The sequence below is a fragment of the Herpailurus yagouaroundi genome, unplaced genomic scaffold, assembly GCF_014898765.1.
Source record: "Herpailurus yagouaroundi ecotype Mexico unplaced genomic scaffold, PumYag 141, whole genome shotgun sequence".
Classification (NCBI taxonomy): Eukaryota; Metazoa; Chordata; class Mammalia; order Carnivora; family Felidae; genus Herpailurus; species Herpailurus yagouaroundi.
The window spans coordinates 44,558,318-44,574,921 of NW_024412396.1; the positions used below are offsets into that span (position 1 = coordinate 44,558,318).

Here is a 16,604-nt window from a genome sequence, read left to right on the forward strand (position 1 = left end):
AACCATCACCGCCGTCCGTCCGTCTCCAGAACTCTTGGCATCTGGCAAAAACGGAACTTTGTACTTGTTAAACAATAACTCCGCATTCCTTCCTCCCCCAGCCCAGACAACCAGGATCTACTTCCTCTTCCTCCTCCTCCTTCCTCTTCTTCCTCCTCTTCTTCCTCCTCTTTCCCCTTCCCCTCCTCCTACTCCTCCATGTATTTCTCTAGGGATAATGAATATCTAGTTAATTATTTCTGAAATGTTTTTCTTTTCACTTGCTCTAAAGCCACAGTTCAAGTCCAGGTTTTATTTTATTTTTTAATTCTGTGTTTAAAGCAGATGCCTTCTTAAAATGATTAGATATGTATAGTGTGACCTTTTCTCCACAGTAGCCAGGTTCTCCCATTCTGAGCAATACCCTGGGGTCACAGGGCTTCGCTTTTCTCTGTATTGTTTCTGAAGCACTAACTCTTGGCCTAGCCTCGCAAGTAAACACTCCCTCTGACTACCCTCTATTCTCTATTCATCTTTTCTCTTCTTTGCAAAGCCCCCATGTCACTACCCCATCTGTCATGCACTTGATCAGGTGTTAGGCTTCGTGGTGGAATTGGTCCTTTGGCCCAGGGAGCTGCTTAAGTCAGGGGGAGGAGTCCATTGTTTCTCTCAAATAAGACAAAACAGGAGCTCCTATTTGTGTATCTTTTTCCTAATTCTGTATTGGCTCCTCCCCACAGTATTCGTGAGTTTGGCAGGCATTTGTTCACTGCCTTCAAGGAGCTTTGAGTCTGGTGAGGTGAGACAGATAAACATGTAGACGCATTAACCTGTTAGAGGTACAGTCCTAGCAGGGTGCTCAAGACACTTTGGGAATAAGAGGGGGTTAGTCCTACTGGAGGTGGGTGTGGTGTGAAGTGTCAGAAAAGAATTCCTCCAGGCGACTCTTGTGCTGAGCCCTAAGAGTGACTATATTCCTGGCAGGAGGAGCAATCAGGTTTATTTGAACATCAGTCCGTATGTTGAGGGAGGAGACAGGTGGTCTACTGGAACACGTGGCTACATTAATTTTATTTTACATTTTATCTGTTTGAATAGGTAATGCATGCACAAGGTACAGTATACTCAAGGACATTAAAAAGGAATACATATGACGGAAAACGAGTTATTTCCCTATTAATTGCTCACTTCTCCACCCTGAAGGCAATTATTAGCTACCGATTTCTTGTGCATCATTCCAGGCAGAGGTTTTCATGGCATGCAAGAGTGTGTGTGTGTGTGTGTATCCTCTTTAAAAATACATGCAGGGGCACCTGGGTGGCACAGTCGGTTAAACGTCCGACTTCGGCCAGGTCACGATCTCGCGGTCCATGAGTTCGAGCCCCGCGTCAGGCTCTGGGCTGATGGCTCAGAGCCTGGAGCCTGTTTCCGATTCTGTGTCTCCCTCTCTCTCTGCCCCTCCCCCGTTCATGCTCTGTCTCTCTCTGTCCCAAAAATAAATAAACGTTGAAAAAAAAATTAAAAAAAAATAAAATAAAAAAAAAATAAAAATACATGCAGCCTCGCAAGTGGCTTTCTTCGTGTACTGATTGTGCAAGTCATTTCATATATGAGGACAGACTAGACCTGCCTAGTTCTTTTTAATTTTTTTAGTAGGCTCCACACCCAGCGTGGAGCCCATCACGGGGCTTGAACCCAGGACACTGAGATCAAGACCTGAGCTGAGATCAAGAGTTGGATGCTTAACCGACTGAGCCACTCAGGCACCTCCTGCCTAACTCTTTTTAGACCAGTACATGGTATTTTGTTAGGTGTGTGTATGACCACTTGTTTAACTTGCCTCACTTCAGTCTTTTGCCAGTACAAAGAATTCAGTGACTATCTTGCATCTATATCATTGCTCATGCGATTTTTGAGGACAGATTCTAGAAGTAGAACTGATAGGTTAGAGAATATGTGACAGATATTGTCAAATTGCCCTCGAAAGAGCTCCACATTAATGATGCTAAATTCAAGATCCTTTACCACTTGATGCCCCCCACTTCCCCTCCTCTAAAATCCTTGCCACAGTGCTCGTCCTAAATGAATTTGGTCTTATAACTCCTCTGTTTATGATCCTCTAAGCTGTACGTGGTTTTCAGGGTAAAGTTTAACCTCCTTGGCCTAGCCCTTAACTCTAGCCTCTGCCAAGCGTGCCGTGCTCCCATTGTTCTGTTCACTTGTATTTGGTACCTTCTTTTTCACTAAACATATGCACTAGCAGTCAGCATCACCTCCTCTGGGGAGTCTCTCTTGGTTATCTTCACTTGTGCACAGAACACCTAAGCACCACTCTGATCCAGCCCCATCCATTCACTATAGAAATATTTGTTGTGCACGTGCTGTAATGTGGCCCAACCAGGTGTTATTCTCAATGTTGCCTTCAGGGGGTGATGACTGCCTGGTACAAATACCTGCTGTGGATGAATCAAAAATGACAGCACCCATTGCTAACTGGACATATTGTTGAACCTCTTCTGACCTTGGGTTTTGGCATCTGCTGAATGAGGAGGTAAAGCCTGATGACCTCTAAGGTCTCTGCAGCTCAGCCTTATTACTAATTACAACAGCAACAGCAGGCAGTATTTACTGAGTACTGGCAAAGTGCCAGGAACTGCCAAGTGCTTTGTCTGATCCTAATCCTTACATCAAACCAATGAAGACGTATGGTTACTGCTCCCATTTTACAGATGAGGAAACTGAGGCTAAGAGAGTGATTTGGCCACATGGTCATAATAGAGGACACAGATCGGAATTCTGGCATTCTAAGTCTGCTGTCCTTAGCCACATAAATATATACACATTCCACACATTTACACACACACGGTTTTGTGTACTATTTTGGGTCACTTACAGACTCCACCCCTAGACCTCTTCAAGAACCATCCCTTTTCTACAGCTTTAAAGGCTCAAGTTGGAGTCTGGGTAAAAGCTGTGGACAGAAGACTGCTATAGTCACAGCTATTTAGGGGTAGTGAGTAAGGACCCAGCGGCTAGCTCATGCTCATTGAAGGCCCTGCTAGCTGCTTTTCCTTCATGCTGAGGTAGCTCCTGTTGCTGTTTGCAGTAACTCTCTTTAGAAGGGGATGTAGGCCTGAGTCAAGGCTTCAGACATGGATTAAAGGCAGGTCTGTTTAATATCCCTGGCAGAGTCTCAGAGGCATCCTTTATTAGGGTTGTAGATGGCAGGCTCCCTTCTCTATTTACATAAAGCCTTATTAATGGAGAAGGAGGTGTGTATGGAATTTAAAAAGGGAGTATAATCTTATTATTTGGAATACTTGTTATAAACTAGGGTAAATAAAATCAAATGACTGAACTAAAATGTAATAGGGCCCATATCATAATGTATCATCATCAACTCAGCTGCTTCTCTGAAGGCTTGTAGAAAGTAATCCCTTAAAGTCTTAACCCCTGATACATATATTTTTTAAAGACGCTGGTTCCTACTCTTCTGAAGTCATCGTCTGAACTAGAGTGGGTGGGGGTGCTAATTAACAGTCACAGCCCATCCTCTCCCAGTCCTTGTCAGGGACACCCAGCAAGTGTGGCCTCTTGGGGTCACAGGTGTGTCAGGTGAGCCTGGAGTAATTGGTCCATTTTTGAGATTCATGGCTGTGGAGTCAGCGTCAGATCCTCAGGGGCTCATCCGGCCTCTGGCAGCTGAGCAAGCCTAGCCGTGGGCCCTTGGCTCCTGCAGCTGCATTCCTTCTCTAGGCGGTGTATTTCTCCCTTTAAGACACGTGTTCTCTATTTTTTTTTTTTCCTTTCGGTCGGTTGAACTCGCTCTGAGTCCAAATGGCAAAGGCAAAGCCTGACTCAGGGGTGTAGCATCTGTGTCAACAGCTGCCTCTCTCTCCTCTTCTCTGTTGGAGGCAGTGGGGGCAGAGCCTGGGCAGTTGCTGAAAGTTCTGCCATGCCTGACACATTTCCAGGTGAGCTTGTGTTGGTCTCCTCGTCCTAAGAGCGAGGATCTGGCTCCTAGATGCTGACACTGATGGCAGCTTGCTGCAGGCCTCGGCATTTCCCCACATAGGAGTTGAAAAGCCACTTATGTGCCTGTCCCTTCTGGTAGCAGGAATTCAGTTACTAGCATTTTGTATGTGATTATGGCTTCCTTGCTCCAGTGCCTATTTGCAGCTAACTTAGGGCCAAAGTTTTCACTTATGTCCTTGTTTTCTGTTTGTTTTTTTTTTATAGGTAAATCTACCCGTGGCTGACTTTAGAATTCTTCTGGCTTTTAAATTTTTTCTTTTTAAAATAACTTGGACGGATAAAAGATGTGCCATGGCAGGATAACACCAAAGAGCACCTCAGCGTTGGCCGTGGCCTCCGCGGGACATGGAGTGTTCCTTCCACTGGTGATCCTTAGCACCCTCCTTGGAGACGGACTTGCCTCAGGTGGGTCCCCGACTGCCTCTGTGTGGGAGGGAAAAGACTCAGTACCATTGTTTCTCCCAAAGGCTGGGATAGGGCACTGTCCATCTAGCGGGAAGTTGCAGGGAGAGAAGAGGGTGGAGGTGGGCTTTTGTGCCGTGGTATAGCTGGGGGCCGGGCGGGGAGCAGGCCTGGGGGTGTGGCATTAAGGGGCCTCTGGAGTCACCTGGGAGATGGGTGTGTAGGAAACTGCTGGGCTGACATTGTCTCCCCTACACCCCCCCCCCCCCCCCCGCAGCTGGAGTCACCAGGCAGAATGGAGGGATTCAGAACACGATATTCAGCAGGGTGCAGGTTTTGGAATCAGACTGCCTGTGTTCTGAGTCCAGTCCCATTGCTGGCTCTGCGACCTGAGCAGATCTCCTTACCTCTCAGCTACAGAATCGGATAAAAGTAGTACCTACCCTGGGGTGGGGGGGGGGAGGGGGGTGAAGATTGTCTGAGATAACACAGCAAGCACTTAATGATTGTTAGCTTATTGTGTGTTTCTTGTCTTTTTATGTTTTTTTCTCAGAATAAGTACAAAGTTGAGGTGTTGTAACTTAATGAAAGCAGGACCTGGTCACTGACACTATAAACCTCGTGATCCTGGACAAGCCACTTAGGCATCTGTGGCTTAGTTTCTCCATTTATCAAATGAGGGGGGTTGACCCGGATACCTTTAAGGTCCTATCCACTTCTCTCAGTTTATACTTTCATAATTCTATGGACTTTTCTGGTTGAAGCTGATGGGCTGCAAGAGCTGTAGCAGTGGCTAGAAATGTAGCCATGAGCTTGATCCTTGTTGGCTTCTGCTGTGCTCTGAAGACCCTTCTTAGGTTCTCTTCATGTGGTCCTCTCGACCTGGCGTCCTTTTTAGAAAGCACATATTTTGATGTGTACCATAGGCCTCTGGGTGACGCTAGAGAACCTGCCTCTGTATCTGCAAGTACCAGTAGGGGTCTCAACTAATTATGAATGAACTCAACAGTAGTGGGGCCCCTACCAGTCTTCATTAGATACATTAATACGGCAGTTTTCTTTGGACAGCATTCCCTGGAGAGGGATCTCAGGTAGATTCTGGAAGGGGACTTGAAGGATGAGAGCAGTGTGGTATAGTGTGGCACATAGAGTCCCCATACAGTGCTCTTTCTCATTCTTTCTTTTGAACACTTGATTATTTTTTCTAAGTTTATTTATTTATTTTGAAAGAGAGAACGTGAGCAGGGCAGGGGCAGATAGAATCCCAAGCAGGTTCTGTGCTGTCCGTGCAGAGCCCATGCGCCATGAGATCATGACCTGAACAGAAATCAAGAGTCAGGTGCTTAATCGACTGAGCCACCCAGGCGCCCCCTCTCATTCTTTTTCTATCAACCCCTGCCACCCGCTTACGTGACACATGAAGGTAATAGTGCAGTCTCATCTAAGCTTTTTTTTCTGAATTGTTGAGAAAAACAGTTACCCATTTGTTGTTGCATTATAGTCTTTTCCACCACGCACGTACAGATTTCCTCTTCTGCCTCTTCTTTACTCTGTTCTGACACTTAAACCTTTCCCACAAAGCATAACACCTCTTTGGCTGTGAGGAGCCCCTGGCACAACTAAGGAGGCCACTACTAATGATTGAGACCCCACAACGTAGGCATCATGACTATATATGAGATTTCAAAGGAAAAGAAGGCCAGACTACACCAGTTGTGCAACCAGATGAAGCAGGGCTTACGTTTGCAGGGCATATAAGCCAAAGCCAGAGGAGGCCTCTAGAAGCTGTAGTCACAGAGCCATAGAATATAGAGATCCTGCCTTATTCACCACTGTATCTCCAGAGCAGATGTTGGCAAGTGACAGTCCATGGACTGAATCCTTCCTGCTGCTTTTGTATGGCCTGTGAGCCAAGAATGGTTTTTATATTTTTAAATGATTGGGGAAAAAAATCAAAAGAATAATATTTCATGATACATAAAAATTGTGAGCTCACATTTCAGTGCCTATAAAGTTTTATTGGAACATAGCAATGTTTATTCTTTATATTTATGAATATAAATATGGCTGTGTTTGTGCTGCAGTGGCAGTGTTGGATGGTTGTGACATAGACTGTTTCACCCCAAAGCCTAGACTTTAAGATATTGGACCCTTTCTAGAAGAGATTTGCCACCCTACCCCTAGACGCAAACAAATAGTGCTCAATAAGTATGTGCATGAATGGAATAACTGTCAGAGCTAGGATTTTAGAGGTCATGCACTTGCCCAAGGTCCTAGGGCCCAGGCTCCAGAACCTGACCTAGTACCTAGTATGCTACCAAGACCACCTTCTTCCAAGGCTCCACTAGGGGAGCTGTCTGGTCGTGTGACCTGGCAATTTTAGGGCAGAATGTCTGCCTTTGGTGTCTGAGGCCTCTAACTTCCTTAGCTTCATTAAGCCATTCTGCCTACTGCCACCCTCCTTTTTATGGGCTCCACCCCTGCCTCCTCCCATTTCCCACCCCATTTTCCAACTACCCACACCTTACCAACTTTCCACCCAAGGTCTGAATTCAATTATCAGGAACTGATGGTTTCAGACTGGCTGGATAAAGGGATTATTATTCTCCAATGTGGAAAAATGTATGTCTGTAGTGTGGGCTCAGAGCAGGATGGAAAAGTTGGCTCTGTAGCTTTTTTTCCCCTCCCCCATCTGCAAAGAATCCTCCCTTCCCTGCAACCCCCAACCCCCCAAGTCTTTTCTCCTTCCCATAAAACGTGTACTGGCACAGAGCAGAATGCAGGCAGTGGAAGGGGTTTTACCATTACTTAGATCCAGTGCACCAAGTTGCTGCTGGTTTTTTTCCTCTCTGGAGTGGCTTCTCGGTGAAGAAGGCACACACTCCTTGGCCTGAAACCCATAGCACACCTGCATGGCTGTGCCTGCCATAAGCAGCTTGCCAAGAAACCAAAACTCTCAGATACCCTGAAGTTGAGGAAAGGCATGCCAGTTCAAAAAAAGTCCCCTCTTCCTCTTCGTGCCTACCTTACCTGCTCCTGTGGCTGCACTTGAACACTTACTCCAGAGGCATTGTAAAATGAGGTGCTTATAAAATACACAGCCTTCGTTACCCAGTGAGCTCTAGTCTTTGTGTGTACATACACACTCGTGAGACTCCCACTGGACATACGTAAGTGGGTGTCTTCTGGGGGGCAGTTCATCTGTAGAGTCTCTGGTTACAAATTCCACAGTCACCCTTCGTCTTGGTCATAATTGCTCAGGTCTAGAAGAAAAGAATCATGTAGGAACAGGCACTTGAGAGTTCTGGGGCAGAGTTGTGCCATGATCAAGTTCAGTTTTCCATCTTGGTTTCTCTTATCTACAGTTTGGGATTTGGAGTTATAATGGAGAAGGTGTTAGGGAGGCAGTGGGTCCAGCTTCCCCCTTGGTCATTCCTTAAGCAGATATGGGGAAAATCATTGGAAGTTTCCTTTCGAGGAGTAGCAGAAGGAAGAGTATCTTACCTCTTTACACGTGGTCACACCATGCAGGCAAGAGACCAGAATTGAAAATAAAATTATATGCATAGTACACAGCTTGCCTCTCTTCTTGAACCAGAGAGGAATCAGGGTCTCAGCTGTGCAGCAGCCTTTCCCAGATCTCGCACAACTCCTTCCCTTTACCCAGGATCTTAAGAAACTTGCTTTAGGACCTTAGGCAAATCAGTTGACCTCTTTGTGTCTCCTTTAAAACAGAAATCAAATCCTTAAGGATGTTAGGTTGGTGTTGTGTAGACTAATAAAAATGATTGGAGGGCACCTGGCATATAAAATGTGTGGTGTAATTCCCAAATAATAACAACAACAGGGTTGGTATGTGACCCACTGTTGAGTCATGCTGGGCAGGAGACTTTATGCAGATGACATCCTTTGCTGTCTTTAAAAAAAAAAAAAATGAAGATGCAAAGTCATTGTGTTGGGGATAAGGAATTGGGAGGAGGTGTCAAACTTGACCAGTTGAGGAAGTTTGGGTTACTTCTGGAAACCCCTTTGCCTTCCAGAAAGCTCATGTTTCCATAGTCTGATGGTCTCAACCCAGCTGGCTTGCTGACTCATGTAAAAAGCTTTTGATTTTCATTCTCTCCCTTTCCTGAGCATTTGCTGAAAAAACTCAGTATTTTACTTGTTTCTGATTTCTACCCCCCCACCCCCCCACCCCCGCCCAAGAGTGTTTCCATGACACTTTAGGCCATGTTAAACATCACACAAGCACCTAAAGCCATTTTAAAATCTCATCTGTATTTCTGTGCAGCAGTGAGAAAGCATGGCAGTTAGTGTTCACTGAAGAGGGAAAACGTTGAGAACAAGGCTCTCAGGGGTATGATACGACTTTGGCTCTTCATGTTGATCTGCTGGAGAGATGTTGACAAGTGGCCCTGGCTCATCTTGCATCTCTGAAGGGACCTGGAGTCAGAGATAATGTACACTGAGCTGAGAGGTGAGAATAGGCAGGAAGTTGACATGTACAGAGCATCATTTGTGTGTCAGGCTCTCTGTGTGTCATCCCATTTAAAGCCCTTAGGAAAGCCTGTGAGCTGCGTGGTCATGTAACCATTTTACAGATGAGAAACTAAGGCAGAGAGAGGTTACATAACCTGCTCAGAGACAGGCAGTTGTCTGTGGGGAAGCTGGCTGGGATTTGTGCCAAGTCTGTCTAACTTTGCTGCCCGTGGTCTGCTGAGAACCACACTGCGTGTGCTGAGTGGCAGCAGGCTTCTCTGAGACCCATTTCTTGTGTCACCCTGTTGGAGCACGGGGCAACCTTCAGATGATTCTTTTGACAGAGGAAGACAGACTCCATCTGTGTTTCCTCCCCTGGATAAAGGATGCAGGAGTCATCTCTGGGTTACTGTGTTTGCCTCTGTGGTGGTTTCTGTTCTCATGTACTGGGACCCTTGATTGTTTGGTTCCCAGTTTAGGCACACGGTTTACCAGGGCGGTTCTATTCTTGGAAAGGAACAATAGGGACCACAGCAAATTGTTTGCTAAATGAGGATGTAGTTCCCAAAACATCCGCAGAGCATCTTCCTGTCGGTTGTAAACACTGCTGACGAAGTGATGTAATCTCTCCGTGGTGTAATTACCTGTGACTATAAAAAGACTTGGGGATTGTGGGAGGAGGCTGGATGGGTCATTATAGGGCTTGCTGAACCCTGGCGTCTCAAAAAGACATTGAGAAATTACCCTCCTCAGGCTAATTGTTGTGCCATGTTTAGAACATTGCAAACACATGGTATCAGCTTTGCACTCTAACTTTTGAAGAACAGAAACCAGGAGTCCACCAAACTGAACACCTAAGTGGGTCTCAAGTCGGGCTAAAGCTCTCAGTAAGCACAGATCCCACCTTTGAAGCAAAGGTGCCCTACTACCCTGGCCTAATTTGTGAGCTAGGATTTTATCCTTACCTGCCCAACTCCTGCAAAAGGGGCCACAGGGCACTTAAAAAAACACACACACACACACACCAACCTAGGGTCAGCTTCCAGAGTTCTTAATTATTCTAGTAGGTTTGCAGATGAATCCTTTCATCACCTCTTACCCGCTGGGAGATTCCTTTCCTCTGCATCACTCAGGAGTGTGAGCCTGCAGAGGGCATGAGCAGCCCTCACTCCCAATTCCAGGTGGCTGGTGCTAGTATGACTGGTTCCCTGGAGTGTGGCCAGATCAGGAGTGACCTTGGCAGGCCTTGTGTTTAGTGTTGAGGCCCCGAGGGACAGCAGCATTTAGAGACAACCTTTCATGCTGCTGGGTGAAAGAGAGGGGTGCTGGCTGCTGATCTCTCCTAGCCCTAGCTCTCCTAGCCCTCACCTGAAGCCAATGTAAAGCATGAAATCTGAATGTACCAGAAGATAAGGGTGAGATTATAACTATTTATTTAAAAAGTTTATTTAAGGGGCGCCTGGGTGGCGCAGTCGGTTAAGCGTCCGACTTCAGCCAGGTCACGATCTCGCGGTCCGTGGGTTCGAGCCCCGCGTCAGGCTCTGGGCTGATGGCTCAGAGCCTGGAGCCTGTTTCCGATTCTGTGTCTCCCTCTCTCTCTGCCCCTCCCCCATTCATGCTCTGTCTCTCTCTCTGTCCCAAAAATAAATAAATGTTGAAAAAAAAAATAAAAAAAAAATAAAAAGTTTATTTAAGTAATCTCTACTCCCAATGTAGGACTCAAACTCACAAACCCAAGATTGAGAGTCGCATGCATGGTCTTCCAACTGAGCCAACCAGGAGCCCTAGATTATAACTATTAAAAAAGGATTGTCCCCTAGCATTTGTTCACATAGCTGTCTCTTGTCAGGTGGCATAGGATTCAACTCATAAACACCTTAAAATAGTAAATACCACCTGCAGTTCTCGTGGTGGCACTGAGGTCACTAATGCAGCTCAGGGTAACATCTATCTGTTATCCTTCAGGTCCACCCCTTGCTTGTTTGTTGCTTTTAATTCCAGTGTAATGAACATGCAGGGTTATATTAGTTTCAGGTGTACAATACAGTGATTGACAATTCTGTACATTCGTTGTGATCATCACAGTAAGTGCATTTGTAATTCCCTTCACCTCTTTCTTTTTGATTTTTTTAAATGTTTTTATTTTTGAGAGAGAGAGAGAGACAGAGCGTGAGCAGGGTAGGGGCAGAGAGAGAGGGAGACACAGAATCTGAAGCATGCTCCAGGCTCTGAGCTGTCAGCACAGAGCCCGATGCAGGGCTTGAATTTGTGAACTGCAAGATCATGACCTGAGGTGAAGTCATGATCAGCTAATGGACTCAGCCACCCAGGCGCCCCCCCCTTTCAACATATTTCATCTGTCCCCCCCACTCGCCTCCCCTCTGTTAACCGTATGTTTGTTCTGTGTAGTTAAGAGTCTGGTTTTTGTTTTTGTGTTTTGAGGTTTTTTGGGGTTTTGTTGTTCTCTTTTTTTTCTTTGTTTGCTTGTTTTGTTTCTTAAATTCCACTTAACGAGTGAGATGAAATGGTATTTCTTTCTCAGAAGACTTATTTCACTTAGCATTATATCCTGTAGATCCATCCATGTTGTTGCAGAGGGCAGCATTTCATTCTTTTTTTATTGATTCCTTGTTTTTAGAGAGACAGTGTAGTCTGATCAAAAGCGTGGACCTTGGAGTCCAGTTGCCTGGGTTTGAATATTTTGAATACGGCCCCTACTCATAGCTCTCTGTGTTACCCTGGATAATTTTTCTGACCTCGCTGCCAGTGTTTCCCTAAAATGGGCATGATAATAGTGACTACTTCATAAGACTGTTGCAAGAATTAAATAAGAATGTATATATATAAAGCACTTAGGACATGGCCTGGCATACAAAGACGTAATTTCCAAGTTGAAAGATCAGATTCTAGCAGCAGTTGCTACAGTCTGCACTTCTGCTGCCACACAGCTAGTTAATTTAGACAGACTCAAGGTTGGAAGGTACGCCTTGTTTCTTCTGTAGTCTTAGATTCTGTTTGATTCAATTCAGTACATACTGAGTAGAGTTGGCTGCATACTGCCGGAGTTATTCATAATTCATAAGTCCGTAATTCTCAAATACTTCCATGTTGGCATCTCGCATATGAAGACAAAGAGAAAAGGGCAGCAGTACCCCTTAGCAATGTTGTTGCTGGGGTAGGGGTGGGGGATCAGCTAGGTAATCTCACAGTAAGCCATTTGCTTCGGACAGGGTCTCTTGTTGGCATTTCAGAGCCAGAGTTCCTCAAAGCTGCTGTTTGTTAGGAACCTTGGGAGTCATTTTGCAAATTAAAGACATTTTTCCTTTTATCAGCACCATGATGTGATGGGAGGATTGTATTTTAAAAGATTCTTAAACACATCTGGGAGAATACAACATGAGAATTAAGTAAGAACTCTCTTGTCTCCTCTCCCATATGGTAATCCTTTTGCCCCCTCCTACTTTTCTTAGCTATTTTAAGAGCCCTTTTCTACCTAGATTCATTTGCTTCCCCAGAGATGGGGATTTTCCCCATGTTTAGCTTCTTTGACTTGTTAACTCTGCCAGTAGCAGGTCTCCTAAAGTACAATTGTTTAATCGTTCAGAATTCTGGGAAGTAGTGCGGGGCAGATAAACAGGTTCTCTTCGAGATTTCTTCTTTGCAAAGCCTTTTTTTTTTTTTTTTTTAATTCACAAAAGTATTTTAGGCATTTCAACCCAAGAGGGGAAATGTGTTTCAGGAAGTTATGGCCAAGTATAAACAGGGTTATAAAATAACTGTGCTGTAGCCTTTGTTATTCTGAGTAACAAGCAACACTTTATGAAATATGAAAGAGCCTGACAATCAGTTCTTCACATGTAGGAGACACATGTCTCCTTGGGAGAGGACAGGACCTGTGTGTCTGTTGTCACTGGCTCGAGTTCTGACAGTTGGGCCTTGTTGACTCTGGCAATGGTGGGAGGTACAAGAGAATGTTGTTGGGATTGTCACCCACCAGATGAGGAATGAGTGGGCCTGAGGAGCAGCCCAATAATGTTTACTGAGCACCGGTCAGGGAACAGTGAGGTGTGGCAGCAGATGGGAGAGAAGCCTTGGTTATTTCTGCTTCCCAGTTGATCTTAATACTTTGGGAAGGCCTTTGCAAAGGATCCTGTGGTGTCTAGAGCCGGTGTAGCCCCACTAAACCTCCTGATGACCATGCGTGGCTGCTCAGAATTGCTGCTTAATGGCCTGTGAAGTTAGCTGGTGACTTCAGTAGGCTGTGTGGCTCTCAGCTTCATGACTCCTGGACAGTAGACCCCTTCGGCCTCTGATCTTTGAGGTCTTCTCCTATCATGACTCTCCAACTCAGATCTTGGTATGTAAGTGTTTGCACATAAGCTCCTTGAAGGTAAGGACAAAGTCCTTTATACATTTGCTTCTTTGCTGTAACCAGGCCAGTGATCATCCCAGGTGGACCCAACCTGGGAAAGGGACTCTATGGGGTGAGGGTCCCTCCCAGCAGGGCTGTGCAGAATCATGGCTTGTCCTGCACATGAGGAGAAAGCAGCCAAGTGCACAGCCCTGTGAGCTGCAGTACCCTGTGGGCCTCTGCACTGATTTATGGTTCCCCATAAGATTCCATCCCTAGCTTTCTGGGGAGTTAAGAACGGTGTGAAAGTGCCTCTCTGTGCCTTAGGGGATGCAGGTGGTGAGGCTCTTCTGAGGAGAAAAGGTGGGACTGGGAAGGCTGCCTAGAAGAGTTCATTGCAGTGTGTGGACTTTCAACTTGGGTGAGGAACTTTGAACCCACTGTGGGTGTGGGTCCCCTTAGGTGATGGGAGGGAGGAAAGGTTGGCTCTCTTCTGGGGAGGAAAGGTCAGGAGGAGGAATGCGTGCTGACTCTGAAACATTCCCTGACACTGGGGAGGGACTGGGAGGAACAGCTTGAATGGGTTTGGCTCCCTTTTCCCACCCATAACTCCGTCTACTCTGTACCTCAAGTCAAGGCTAAGGGGACTCCTTTTCCCCCTTTACCTGCACAATAGCACCTTCAGGCCTATTCTCCCTCTTCTTCCAGTGGCTGCATTCCTGTGGCTGGAATCCTGCCTCTTCCCCTCCCTCCCAAACCTCTCATCATCCTTCATAATCCAATTTAGTCATCTCCTCTATGAGACACCGCTCATCCCCTTACCAGTAGGGTTAATAGGGTCTGGGGGAAGGAGAGTAGGCTTTGTGTATGTTTCTTGAACTAGCAGGCACTCCTAGTCCTTTCTCTTGAGGATGTCAGAAAGGTTTTCTGGTGATGGACAGGATTCCAATTCCTAGAACCTTGACTATCTTTGATTTGAAGGAATTGGGCAGTTTGTTAAGACTTCTGGGAATTGCAGCTTTGGGAAGCCCAAATCCTTTGTTCTGCAGATCATGTTGCACATACCCTATAGACTTGCTGCAAGGCCTCCCGACTCAGGGCTGCCGGGGCACATGCTGGCTTTGGTATTTTCCTAAGCACACTACCTCATTTAGCAGGCATGGGTTGACATAAGGTTGGCAGGGAATTCTAGAATGCCATGGAGGGCTTTCTGGGGCCAGGTACTGGACTGGATCGTGGTGGACGTTCTCACGTGCAGTTGGGTTCTCAGGGTAAGCCTGTGAGGAGGGCACCTGCAGCCAGGAGCAGTGCTGTAGACCGGGAGGAGCCCGGAGCTGATGGTTTGGCACTCTGCTGTGCTCACAGGCACTTGTTGATGCTCCTGCCGAGCGCCAGGACTATGCCAGCTGCAGTTCTGCATGGTGCGTGTCCCGGCCAGGGAAGTCACTGTACCACACGGGATGCACATGAGAGGGGTTTCTGGCTCGGATTAGGAGGGCCGTGGTAGCCTTTTCTGAGAGAGAGAGAGAAGTCTACACAGAGAGCTGAAGGCAAGTAGAAGCTAGCAGGTAAGGAAGACAAGATGGCAGAGTAGAATTAGGATTGTAGTCTTTGGGGCCAGAAAGCCTGGTTTGAATCCTAGCTCTGCCACTAACATGTAGTATAACTTTGAGCAAGTTTCTCAAAGTGAACGTCCCTCAATTTCCCTCTGTGTGACACTGGGATGAGAGCACACTGACTGTACAGAGCTGTGGTGTAGCATCATCGTTGCTGTTCTGTGGCACCTCGCCAGTGGCAGGGACAGCCAGCATGTTGGGGACATGTGTAGGGAAGACAGGGAGAGAGTCAAGTGTCGCGTCTGCTCGCTTCCCTGACCTTTGCTTTGCAGCTTGCTGTGACACTTCTGTTGAAACTTCGGAAGTCCAGTATACTCTATCCTCCAGACTGGCATGCCTCTTGCCCTGGTGGATGAAGGAGTGGTCTCTGCCTTGGTGAAGGAAGTTTGGAAGCTGAGGTTTCAGAAGGAAAATAAAGTCTAGCTTTAGTCTGAGGGGCCTTAGTCTTAGTCTTAGTCTAGCCTTCAGATTGGGCTGAACTTCACCAGCAGTGCAGTTTGGGGGTTAGCGTCTGGGAAGTGAGATGCTGCTGGTGGAGCAGGTGCCTTTCCTGCTGAGTTGTTCCAGTTGAGGACGGGAGGAGAGGGAGTAGGAGGAAGGGCAACAACTCTGTGCTGGAGTGTCTTCATGATCAAAGGGTTAAAGAGAAAACAAACACCAGTGAATGGATTCAGGGTTGAATGAGTCTAAACAGGGAAATAGGGCTGGAGGAGGGTATTGGTTTGGGTACAGATTGTGGAGAAGATTGGGGATGAGAAGGATGGCCTTTACGTTCCTATTTGCCCATAGGAACCGGAAGTGACCAGCTAAGTAAGGCCTGTTCCAGCCTGCTGGAGGGGTGGGGTCACTCAGGACAGGCCCCTTGTGCTCTGCCTCAGCCCAGCCAGCGGGTGGGAGGCGTGTCTGACAAGGACCCCTTATTTCAGCCAGTCTGCCTCACAGCACAGGGTCCCCTGGGGGTCTAGCTCCAGTCTGGGAGGACTGTGGGAGGCTCCTAATTGATTTGGAAGGGAGAGGAGGGGAGGAGCAAGCAGCTGGCATCTGTGGCGTGCGGATGTTTTCCAGGCCTCTTCAGCTTGGATCAGAGCTGGGGTAATTGGAGACGTCGGGGTGAGGCTGTCTGTGATTTGATGTGTTTGGGGGTGCAGAGAACTGTTGTGACTTCCAGCAGAGAAGTGTCTCAGGTTTCTTCAGCGTGGCTGTCAGTAGAGGAGCTCCTTCTCCACGCCGTTCTCTGTACCTTCTGGTTAGGCGTTCAGACGCTTTGAGGTCCCAGCCTTGGCGTTCAGAAATTCTGTTAGCGGTAATGGCAGACCCTGGCCTTGCAGGAAAAATGAAGATGTGAATAATAGGATTAGATGAGGTAATATGTGTACAAGTGCTGGGTAAACAATAAAAGTCTGTTCTAATGGAAGGGATTATTATAATGTTCCTTTTTTTAGTCAGCATCTCTTCTCTGAATTGCTCAAAGCACTTGGTTGACACTAACTGGTTAATCCGTCATTTATCCCTGGATGGGAGGGTGGTATTTAATAGCCCCCTTTGTATACAGGATCAAACTGAAGTTTCCAACAGAGCCCCAAAGTTTGAAGCCCAAATCTATGGAGTCTGAATCTAAAGCTTGGGCCTCTGAATGTGATAATGCCTCATTTCTGGGAATAAAAGAAGGTGAAAGGAGAAAGGGAGAGATCATTAAAAACATCTAATGTTTCTTTTCACAGACAGCTAGTCAGGTCAGACAA

General features: G+C 46.6%; 1 protein-coding gene across 4 annotated transcripts in view; it reads left to right on the top strand.

Annotated features, from left to right (window-relative positions):
* The window catches only part of SUSD6 (sushi domain containing 6), a 97,736-nt gene that overhangs the window by 42,269 nt on the left and 38,863 nt on the right, over window positions 1-16,604 (top strand). For 2 of the 4 annotated variants that reach the window (XM_040477529.1, XM_040477530.1), the window contains exon 2: window positions 4,219-4,419. In XM_040477529.1, coding sequence (XP_040333463.1) covers window positions 4,299-4,419 — 121 coding nt within the window. In that variant the 5' untranslated portion in view covers window positions 4,219-4,298. Of the gene's footprint in view, window positions 1-3,837; window positions 3,954-3,987; window positions 4,118-4,218; window positions 4,420-16,604 lie in introns of those variants that run through there. The other 2 variants (XM_040477531.1, XM_040477532.1) reach the window with 2 other exon arrangements.